Genomic DNA, 11,715 nt, shown 5'->3' on the forward strand with positions numbered 1-11,715 from the left:
GTTGCAGGCCAGTCAGAAGGGCAAGGTGAGCGTGCTCTGTAGGGTCCAAAAGCATTTTAAAGGTTTTGTTGTGTAAGTGATAGCTTCACATTTCTATCTGTTAATGCAGGCTCTAACTGACGTGATGACGCTTAAGGAGTGTAGCAACAAACCCTCAGAGAAAACCCAGAGAAACTTCTAGAAGCAATCTAATTCAGTGCCACTGAGAGCGGTATTTCTATGCAGACTCCTCAGACATGCAAGGAGCTCTTCCATTCTCCAGGAGAGATCTATATACGATGTAATGTTCGTTGGTGAGTAAGAATGAAAGTCATTTAGCACGAATTACTCTAATCTATCCCTCCCTCTCTCTCTCACTTTCACCAACTTTAAATGTTCTTAGTGACTGTTTGCAGTGGATTTGCAACTCTTGCCATGTTGGTAGATAGTAAGGTTTGACCTCTAAGACTTAAATAATGTCTGATAAACTTAAATAATCTGATTAAATAAATACTATCATTTGTATAGTTAACGCAGACTTTTAGCCAGGATAAATGAAAAATTACAACCCAGGGAAGAGCAAGCATGAATGTCAGTGGTGACTCAAGACAGTGCAGAGGTCAAACACATATTTACATTATAAATGCCGACGGATACTCTGACAACTGTTTTGAAAAACAGAAGAGCTACAGTGTGATGACAGACAACGTGTTAAAGATGTTAATGGGTTTAGTATGAACAAGCCAACGATGATTTTAAAATACAGTTTAAAGATATGACCTCTCAGAGCATGTGTGAAGCACGAATCCAGATCATCGTGCATTGTACTTGATGACGTCACACAGATACAGAGTTATGTAAGACACAGCTAGTCCTTCTTATCTCCTAAAGACAACAGGGCTACATCAGAGACAAACAGTGTTAAATATGAATTACAAATCAAATCTGTTCATATACGATGTGTATTCATTTCACATCCTGATATTCTGCGTTGACTTATTGTTACATAAAGGTGAGTATTAGTCGTCTCCCTGACAAAGCGGTGGTGACAGTCCATGGAAACTTGTTCTCGTGTTAGAAAAGTGACACTTTTTTCTTCAGCTCGTTTCGTTTCCATAGTGACAGGCGATCAAATTCCGTAATTGTCATTCCGAATAGCTCCTGGAACTCCTCTGGAGACAGGTGCCTCTGTAAAGGAAAACTCATCAGTCGATCTGTTCGGCCCATTTCTCAGCACTTCACAAGATTTTATTAAGGACAGTGATACACAGGGTATGACTGTTTGTACGCCAAATGTAAGGATGGGGGAAAAAAACACCAAAATTGTAACGCGAAATGTATTTCTTATCATGTTGCTAATAACGCTAATAACACGTCGAATTGTGGTGTAAGATTTTAAATAGCAGTATTTTACCTCTAGTCTCATACGGTCCACTCCAGGAGGAAGCTTGCTACGCCCTCTCTGCTGTACGATTAGCATTTCATAGGGGTAAATCTACAAGCAGAGATGTTGACGAAACTTTAACACACGAAATCTAACTCAACTTCAACATACTGGATCAGTCAAATTCAGAGACTTACAGCATCACAAAAGTCGCTACACAGTTCTTAGCACTTAGCATCTCCTAGCGTGAGGACAAAGCAAAGCCCATCACTTGAGATAAAGCGTATGAAATGATGTGCGGAAGACCACCGCTCTTTCCATATTCAGAAACGTCCGTTATTTATAGAAAGTTCTCATTCTGCCTGTTTGGCTTAATCCAGTAGCAATTCAAACGAATTTGAACTTGGAAAGAAAATAAAGTGATGAACTGATGTCTGGACCACAGGGTGCCACCTCCAAAGCATTCAGCTGCAGGTTACCGCCATGTCTTAAAGCCATGGCTTCTACAAATAATGTATTTAAGAAAACGGAAGGCTTGGTCGCGTTATGAGAGGTGAGTAAAAATGTATGAGAGGGGTTGGGTTAAGGTAAAATGATAACAGGTCAAAGGAAAGCTTTGGAGGGGCTTTTCATCGTTTGATTAAAACAAAAAAAAAACAGTATTTAAAAAGACTCTGTCTCCCTCACCTTCTGTTCCAGAATACTAGGCAGTGAGTTTCCTCTGTCCATTCTGCCTCTCTGTGTGTCTCCGTTCTATACAGACACCGACCCCAATCCCACACATTCCCCAGAACAAAACAGACTGACATGAGCAAGGCAAGTATCTCTCAACAACTCCCCAAAAACACCACTGTTTCAGTGAATTCACTGTCCTGAAAAGGTCCCTGTGGCTGACTGGGCAGTGTTTAGACTGTGTGTCCTAAACACACACACACACACACATCTTTTCCAGTGAAATAAAAAAAAAATGACTGCAGACAATTGTGCACAGAAGGGTCAAACCTGAATTAGTCACAGAGAAGAAGAAATGAAATGGACACATACATACACTCACACACACACATACAGACACATATAAATATATATGTGTGTTTATGTGAGACATGTGATGGGAACTGTGGGAATGGTGAAACAGAGCATTTAGATTGAAAATAATAATAAAAAATGCACCTGCATGCATATGTCAAATTAATTGAGAAAACATGCTTACCTGCACTCCTGCAAACCATGAAAAGAGAAAAAAAAATCAAGAACATGTAGAACATGTAAAGTCATAACCCTGTGACATACTAAAGTCATTACCCTGTGTCAAACTAATGTCATAACCCTGTGACACACTAAAGTCATAACCCTGTGACACACTAAAGTCATAACCCTGTGACACACTGAAGTCATAACCCTGTGATAAACTAATGTCATAACCCTGTGACAAACTAAAGTTATAACCCTGTGACACACTAAAGTCATAACCCTGTCACACACTGAAGTCATAACCCTGTGACATACTAAAGTTATAACCCTGTGACACACTAAAGTCATAACCCTGTGACAAACTAATGTCATAACCCTGTGACACACTAAAGTCATAACCCTGTGACAAACTAAAGTTATAACCCTGTGACACACTGAAGTCATAACCCTGTGACAAACTAATGTCATAACCCTGTGACACACTAAAGTTATAACCCTGTGACACACTGAAGTCATAACCCTGTGACAAACTAATGTCATAACCCTGTGACAAACTAAAGTTATAACCCTGTGACACACTAATGTCATAACCCTGTGACACACTAATGTCATAACCCTGTGACACACTAAAGTCATAACCCTGTGACATACTAAAAGAAAAGATTTAAAAAAAAAACTGAAAGAGGAGGAAGCTGAGCACCACACGGACATGGCATGGATGAATTTCTCTCTGTATTGTAACTGTAATGAAAAGTCTACAAAAAAACCCCAAAACAATAATCTACAAGACTCTAATCCCTCCTGGTCATAGGCAGGGAAGATATATCTGTGTTTCACAAAATCTCATCAAAACTTTCACTGTGATCATAGAGTGGAATATCTTACCTGATTTTGATTTGTCTCCGTCTGTGGAGCAGAAGTCAGCCGACTGCAGCTGTTAAAGAGAACAAAGAGACGTGTAGTTAAACATCCAGTATCATGACGGCTATGACATGACACTGAGTATATGTTAAGTTTACACTGTAAAAACCTATGATGTATAGAGGATGGTTCTGCACATATGTAAGTAACCTTAAAAACAATACAGTGTATTTTTATGACATATTCACTGTCAACACTACACAAAGGAGTTGATCAATGCTCCTTAAGATAGTGTAAATCATTTTATAAGGGTATGTTTTATTTAAAGAGTGTAAATCATTTTTCACAGGGCACTAAAGAGAAGTGGAAATGTCGTGTGTGAGGTCTGGTCAGTGTTTGTGTTGGCTGGGCGTGTGCGGACCCTGGTTAGGCCTGTCCGACTGTACCCAGGCAGCGAGGCTGATTTAGAGGCACTGGAGGAGGAGCCTGCAGACAGGAGACAAACACAGCAGTCACACCACAAACAACAACCCAAACACACATCTCCTTCTCTACCTCTGTCACACCACTGAGAGAAAAAGAGAGCAGGTTTTATTCTAAAGTCAGACGGCTCTCATTGGTTGTCCTGTCACTACGGAAATGAGCTGGAGATCCTTAGATTCTAGCTTCTTTGATGTTGGTCAAATCTGGTTAAATTAATTATTACAAAATAGGTTGCTACGGTTATTATACACGGGCACACACACTTTACACCCATCACTCACCCAAATGCATGTGTGTCCTGTCTGGAAGTGAGCGAGTTTTTCTGCGGATATGGATAGATTTCTCAATTTCCTCTTTTAAAATCAGTTTGCCCAAGTTTGACTGGATCTGAAAGATAAGGAACAGTTATGAAAGGAAACGGTCATTAAGACTTTGGCCCGGCGAGAATGTCACTTGTTTTGAGAGTTTGAATTAATTCTCCTGCAAACAAAGTGATTAGACGAGAGAGGAAAAACTCCACTTTCAAAGGCATCCATTACTTCAAATGAGGACAGTGAAGGATGTCCACTCAGATTTAATCTCCACACAGAGGGAGCAGACACACACACACACACACAGAGCAGTGATTTGGTCTGAAGCCAAAGCCTTTTACCTTGTTAAGTTCCTGCTCCTGCAGATGTTTCGCTTCCTCAGTCAGGTCCTCAAACTCATCCTCATCCTCTGTTTTTCCCTTTCGTTTCCTCCACTCAATCTCTACAGCAAAGAAAACACCAGCACCCACACACTGAGGTTTCTGTGGGATCACTGAAGAACATGGAGGGTTCTGGGGCATTACACTGTTGACTGATTACTGGTGTGATTTAACAAAGAGAGGGAGACAGCCCAGTTTTCCTTTAATGCTGAAGAGTTGATCTGATCAGTTCTGGATAAACTCACGGTACATTATAGCAGTGTCTAATTGAGCAGAGCTGTGAGCATTCCTGTGAGGTGGAGATAGGGGAAGCAGAAGGGTGCTGAGGTTTTACCCATGGTGGCCAGTGATGGCGGGCAGGGCCAGTACTCTGTCTCTATCTTTGACGGCTCATTGGGATCCGGCGGTTGGGCTGCTGGGAACTTGGAGGACTGGATAATGTTGGCATGTTTACTCTGGGATGCGGAGGCGGACCCGTCTGAGGAGGGGAAGCAAAGGGTTAATATTGAAATATCGTCTGGCTGGCTGGCTGGCTGGCTGGCTGGCTGGCTGGCTATCTATCTATCTATCTGAGCCATATTTCTGTATAATCTCAATTATAATTTCCCCAGGTGTATACATATTCAGACCTGATCATCAATATTTGTTAGAGCCAAAAATACAGAAAATGGAAGAGAAAGAGAAGTACCATGTTTGTAAATGGGAGGCTTCTTGTAAATGTTGGTGCCATTGTCTAAGAATGAGAGAAAATCCAAGTATTAGTGTTCCTGTTACATTCCACTGCTAAATAGCACAAGTCCCAAAACACATACCAGAGTGATGTCCATCAAATGGCATATACCAAAATGGACTTATGCCAAACAGCATGTGAGAGACAGAGAGGTGGAGCGAGAGAGAAAGACACAGAGAGAGAGAGAGAGAAAGCGGGTGCTGTCTGTACCTGGTCTATGGAAGTGATGCAGGTGGCCCTTGGTGGAGGGGCTGATGGTGCGGAGCTGGGTGGTGGAGCCCATAGTGGAACCTCCTGGAGACCCGTGCTCTGGCCACTCCTTCACCTCTTTGGAGGCAAATATCTGACAGAGAGCAAAGTGGGCAAACAGAGCACGATCCATAAACTCATCCCTCATTCAACACGAGTCTCGTTCTCCTACAATGCAATCTAAATGCCTCGCAACTCACTGTCAGAATTTGTCTGACATCTCGTGAATAGTAAAATATTGGGCAGTTCCTAATGACTACACACTGTGCCCACTCAGACGTTACTCAATCAGCTAATGGGCACAGTGCTGCTATGTCTCAGAGACTGCAGCCACAGCACTATGACACTCAACATTTATTCTTCAACGCAGCGCAACGCAAACACCTGCCAATGAGCTGCTTCTCTTGCGTCTGTTAAAACCTGGCCTTCGGAGAAGCGTCTGTTAAAACCTGGCCTACAGAGAGACGTCTGTTAAAACCTGGCCTTCAGAGAGACGTCTGTTAAAACCTGGCCTACAGAGAGACGTCTGTTAAAACCTGGCCTTCAGAAAGGTGTCTGTTAAAACCTGGCCTTCAGAGAGACGTCTGTTAAAACCTGGCCTTCAGAGAAGTGTCTGTTAAAACCTGGCCTTCAGAGAGGCGTCTGTTAAAACCTGGCCTACAGAGAGACGTCTGTTAAAACCTGGCCTTCAGAGAGGCGTCTGTTAAAACCTGGCCTACAGAGAGACGTCTGTTAAAACCTGGCCTTCAGATAGACGTCTGTTAAAACCTGGCCTTCAGAGAGGCGTCTGTTAAAACCTGGCCTTCAGAGAGGCGTCTGTTAAAACCTGGCCTTCAGAGAGGCGTCTGTTAAAACCTGGCCTTCAGAGAGACGTCTGTTAAAACCTGGCCTTCAGAGAGGCGTCTGTTAAAACCTGGCCTTCAGAGAAGTGTCTGTTAAAACCTGGCCTTCAGAGAGGCGTCTGTTAAAACCTGGCCTTCAGAGAGGCGTCTGTTAAAACCTGGCCTTCAGATAGACGTCTGTTAAAACCTGGCCTTCAGATAGACGTCTGTTAAAACCTGGCCTACAGAGAGGCGTCTGTTAAAACCTGGCCTTCAGAGAGGCGTCTGTTAAAACCTGGCCTTCAGAGAGGCGTCTGTTAAAACCTGGCCTTCAGAGAGGCGTCTGTTAAAACCTGGCCTTCAGAGAGACGTCTGTTAAAACCTGGCCTTCAGAGAGGCGTCTGTTAAAACCTGGCCTACAGAGAGGCGTCTGTTAAAACCTGGCCTTCAGATAGACGTCTGTTAAAACCTGGCCTACAGAGAGGCGTCTGTTAAAACCTGGCCTTCAGAGAGACGTCTGTTAAAACCTGGCCTACAGAGAAGTGTCTGTTAAAACCTGGCCTACAGAGAGACGTCTGTTAAAACCTGGCCTTCAGAGAGACGTCTGTTAAAACCTGGCCTACAGAGAAGTGTCTGTTAAAACCTGGCCTTCAGAGAGGCGTCTGTTAAAACCTGGCCTACAGAGAGGCGTCTGTTAAAACCTGGCCTACAGAGAGGCGTCTGTTAAAACGTGGCCTTCAGAGAGGCGTCTGTTAAAACCTGGCCTACAGAGAGACGTCTGTTAAAACCTGGCCTTCAGAGAGACGTCTGTTAAAACCTGGCCTTCAGAGAGACGTCTGTTAAAACCTGGCCTTCAGAGAGACGTCTGTTAAAACCTGGCCTTCAGAGAAGTGTCTGTTAAAACCTGGCCTTCAGAGAGGCGTCTGTTAAAACCTGGCCTTCAGATAGACGTCTGTTAAAACCTGGCCTTCAGAGAGGCGTCTGTTAAAACCTGGCCTTCAGATAGACGTCTGTTAAAACCTGGCCTACAGAGAGGCGTCTGTTAAAACCTGGCCTTCAGAGAGGCGTCTGTTAAAACCTGGCCTTCAGAGAGACGTCTGTTAAAACCTGGCCTTCAGATAGACGTCTGTTAAAACCTGGCCTTCAGATAGACGTCTGTTAAAACCTGGCCTTCAGAGAGGCGTCTGTTAAAACCTGGCCTTCAGAGAGGCGTCTGTTAAAACCTGGCCTTCAGAGAGACGTCTGTTAAAACCTGGCCTTCAGAGAGGCGTCTGTTAAAACCTGGCCTTCAGAGAGACGTCTGTTAAAACCTGGCCTTCAGAGAGACGTCTGTTAAAACCTGGCCTTCAGAGAAGCGTCTGAGATGTGAGGGTCTGAGGCAACAGGGCATTGTGTCCAGACACAGAAAGCCTGCACCTCTACAGCTAATCTGTTACCCAGCTACACCTTCACACAACAACACAACATAACATAACAACAGCTGTCAAAATACAGAGATGCAGTAGTGTGTGCAGGAGATCCAAAGGGACCCAGTCAGTTTCAGTAGAGGCCAGTGACACAGAGGCAGACACTGGGCAGGAGGCTCACCTCGGGAGAAGGAGGGGGAGAGATGGAATGGGGCGACAGTGATCTCTGGAGAAGACAGACACAGACACCAATATGAGTCAGAGTTTCACACATTATACGTACACTACACACATACGCACGCACACACACACACACACACACACACACACACACACACACACACATTATACATATGCCACATACGCACGTGCGCGCACACACACACGTACACTACACACATACGCACATGTGCACACACACACACACACACATTATATATTTGCCACACACATACACACACACACACATTATACATACACTACACACATACGCATGCACACACACATTATATGTACACTACACACACACCCAACTACCCACTCCCACGTAAAATACGAACTCTGGGCAGAACATATCACAGATGTACCATGTCTAACAGTAGAACATATCACAGATGTACCATGTCTAACAGTAGAACATATCACAGATGTACCATGTCTAACAGTAGAACATATCACAGATGTACCGTGTCTAACAGTAGAACATATCACAGATGTACCATGTCTAACAGTAGAACATATCACAGATGTACCATGTCTAACAGTAGAACAAGACGAGACCCTACAAATAACCACTACGGTCACTGTCTAAATACACTCTACAAATATACTGTACAAATACACTGTCTAAATACACTGTACGAATACACTGTACAAATACACTGTACGAATACACTGTACGAATACACTGTACGAATACACTCTACAAATACACTGTACGAATACACTCTACAAATACACTCTACAAATACACTCTACAAATACACTCTACAAATACACTGTACGAATACACTGTCTAAATACACTGTACGAATACACTGTACGAATACACTGTCTAAATACACTGTACGAATACACTGTACGAATACACTGTCTAAATACACTCTACAAATACACTGTACGAATACACTATCTAAATACACTGTACGAATACACTGTACAAATACACTGTCTAAATACACTCTACAAATACACTGTACAAATACACTGTCTAAATACACTCTACAAATACACTGTCTAAATACACTGTCTAAATACACTCTACAAATACACTGTCTAAATACACTCTACAAATACACTGTACAAATGCACTGTCTAAATACACTCTACAAATACACTGTACAAATACACTGTCTAAATACACTGTACGAATACACTCTACAAATACACTGTCTAAATACACTGTACGAATACACTGTACGAATACACTGTCTAAATACACTGTCTAAATACACTGTACGAATACACTCTACAAATACACTGTACGAATACACTGAACGAATACACTCTACAAATACACTGTCTAAATACACTGTACAAATACACTGTCTAAATACACTGCTGCACTGAAGTCTTTCAGAGAGATTCCCGTGAGTAAGACGCATGCAGACACACACACATGACCTAACAGCACCCTGCTCCTGCTAACGGCTCAGGGTTAGCGACCTCCTGACCTCTCTGCTCTGGGACAGGGCCGTGCGGTCCAGAGAGGACATGTTGAAGTGAGGCTCGTAGACCATGAGGTCGGGTCGTTCCACCTCCAGGATGGCTTTGTCTTTGGGAATAGCTGCCAGGTCCTTGTAGCCAATGACCTGATTGTCCATTCTCGCCTGAGGGAGGAAGGGAGAGAGAAAATACTCCAGTGTGTGTGTGTGTGTGTGTGTGTGTGTGTGTGTGTGCGTGTGCTAAGTCACTGGAACATTAGAGAAAGGAGCAGTTGTCTTTTGATATTTCTCTGTTATACTGGGAAATGGGATTGTTCATGGGTGTTCCCTGCCAGATAACACAGAGGAATGCGTTATCTTTCATACCAAAAGCAGCGGCAGGCTTTTTCACATGTGTAGTCACACTCTGAGAGGTCAGAGGTGAAAGAAATCCTCCATCATTTGCAACATTTAGAGTGAACATACAGTAATTGTCTCTAAGCTTTTGCCAACCAAAAAAAAGAGCTGAGAATATTGACAAGAGATAAACTCTTACCACAATGGAGGTGGCAGGAGAACCAGGGGCACTAGGACCCCGGGAGGACGACACGCTGCACGGGCCTGTCCCTGCCTGGTAGTATTAACAGGGTAACAGAGCAAAGGGATATATCAGAGGTCACCATCAAATCAATGCAACCAAATGAAACCCAAGTCAAGTATTCATCTGGAAGACATAAAACTTCACTTCCATACATATTCATATGTCTGCTAAATAACAGAAATGCTATGTAACAGAAAAGCTGTGTAACAGAAATGCTGTGTAACAGATATGCAATGTAACAGGCATGCTAATGAACCGAAACGGTTATTTTAGGTTATGATGACTGAAAGAACCTGAACATGGTTCACAGACAGGTTACCTTCTGCATGACTGCAATTCAGAGGACAGATTTCACTGCTCTCTCAACCAGACGACTGCGCTGGAACACAGAGATCAAACATGAGCTCAGAACTCAGAGTACATGCTGACACCACACAGTGTAGTACATATTCACAGGTCCAGAACACAGAGTACACGCTGACACCACACAGTGTAGTACATATTCACAGGTACAGAACACAGAAAGAGGCTACAGGGACACTGAATATATTTGTGAACATACTGATCATATTTTAAATATTATAACATAAAACGGGGCGTCTGGACCAAGGGATGGGCATATTTTGGTGGCCCCATCCTCCTCAGTTTCAAATGATTACAGGATGTTTATTTTAAACAGCCTCTGTTAGAACAAAGACCTATGGGTGGTTAACACAAACAGTCCTCAAATTCTTAGTTAATTCTGAGTGGCTAATTATCTCCCACTGAGCATGCAATGCCCCCTCCCCAACACACACACACACACATACACACACACACATCACACAAGATTAGTTTAGATCCCCCAGAGTGGAGTTCAATCATATGGTTATTTCAAACCTTCCTTACAGGTCAAAGGTCACAACCAAACCCCATTTATCCCACAGCTGACAGCCTGTATTTTAGCCAGTGCGTGCGTTTGTGTGCAAGTGTGTGTGTGTGTATGCGTGTTTGTGTGTGTGTATATGTGTGTGTGCATGTGTGTTTGTGTGTGTGTGTGTGTGTGTGTGTATGTGTGTGTGTATGTGTGTTTGTGTGTGTGTGTGTGTGTGTGTGTGTGTGTGTGTGTGCAGTGATGTGTCTCCAGGCGTGTCGATTTCCGGCTGCTCATGTTAGCAGTTGGCTGTGTGCTGGAGGACACAGAGGGGTTAAGGTCTGAACTGAAATGAGATGCCCTGATGTAGGACGCAGGGACGGGACGGGATGTGGGGTGGTAAACGACACCCACATCCCTCATTCCAGTTCTTCTCCACCAGCTCCTCAGCTGAAAACACCCCCCTCCCTGATTTCAGACACAGCACCACCACACACGGCACGGCACCAGGATAAACACACAAAATTCCCAAATCGCATCCCGGAACCCCAGGCCTACCAGCTCAGTCACCGTTCTCACACAAGGACGCAGCTCTGTATTTCCTCACACCTGGAATTCTGGGATTGCAGCTCTGGAATTCAAAGCCCATTGAATCAAGCAGCATCTGGGTGGACTTCAAAGCTTTCACTGCCACTGTTTGTGACTGTAACTCGGTTCACTGCATTAATTAGCTTTATGTCTAATTTTAATTTCACGAAGCAGTTGGGAAACCTCTGCAGTGAATATTTTATGACTGGAGCATGTTCAGCAGCTTCATAAACAA

General features: G+C 43.5%; 1 protein-coding gene across 1 annotated transcript; it reads right to left on the reverse strand.

Annotated features, from left to right (window-relative positions):
• Window positions 1-512: 512 nt before the first annotated feature.
• Window positions 513-10,400, reverse strand: dmtn (dematin actin binding protein). Its single transcript, XM_030769195.1, has 15 exons — window positions 10,359-10,400; window positions 9,995-10,069; window positions 9,469-9,624; window positions 7,977-8,021; window positions 5,530-5,662; window positions 5,278-5,322; window positions 4,924-5,067; window positions 4,551-4,651; window positions 4,180-4,285; window positions 3,837-3,901; window positions 3,440-3,488; window positions 2,574-2,581; window positions 2,051-2,116; window positions 1,394-1,474; window positions 513-1,167 (listed from the first exon to the last, which is right to left on the reverse strand). Exons 1-15 carry the CDS (start codon window positions 10,365-10,367, stop codon window positions 1,054-1,056), a joined length of 1,197 nt encoding a protein of 398 aa, XP_030625055.1. The 5' UTR covers window positions 10,368-10,400; the 3' UTR covers window positions 513-1,053.
• Window positions 10,401-11,715: the final 1,315 nt, after the last annotated feature.

The sequence above is a fragment of the Chanos chanos genome, chromosome 3, assembly GCF_902362185.1.
Source record: "Chanos chanos chromosome 3, fChaCha1.1, whole genome shotgun sequence".
In the NCBI taxonomy this organism is placed as follows: Eukaryota; Metazoa; Chordata; class Actinopteri; order Gonorynchiformes; family Chanidae; genus Chanos; species Chanos chanos.

Excerpts from the sequence above, each read along its gene's own strand:
- dmtn (XM_030769195.1), bottom strand. Across the intron at positions 4,286-4,550 it reads AGGAGCAGGAACTTAACAAG|ATCCAGTCAAACTTGGGCAA; the intron begins GTAAAAGGCTTT and ends CTTATCTTTCAG. Across the intron at positions 3,902-4,179 it reads CAGGACACACATGCATTTGG|GCTCCTCCTCCAGTGCCTCT; the intron begins GTGAGTGATGGG and ends TCCTGTCTGCAG.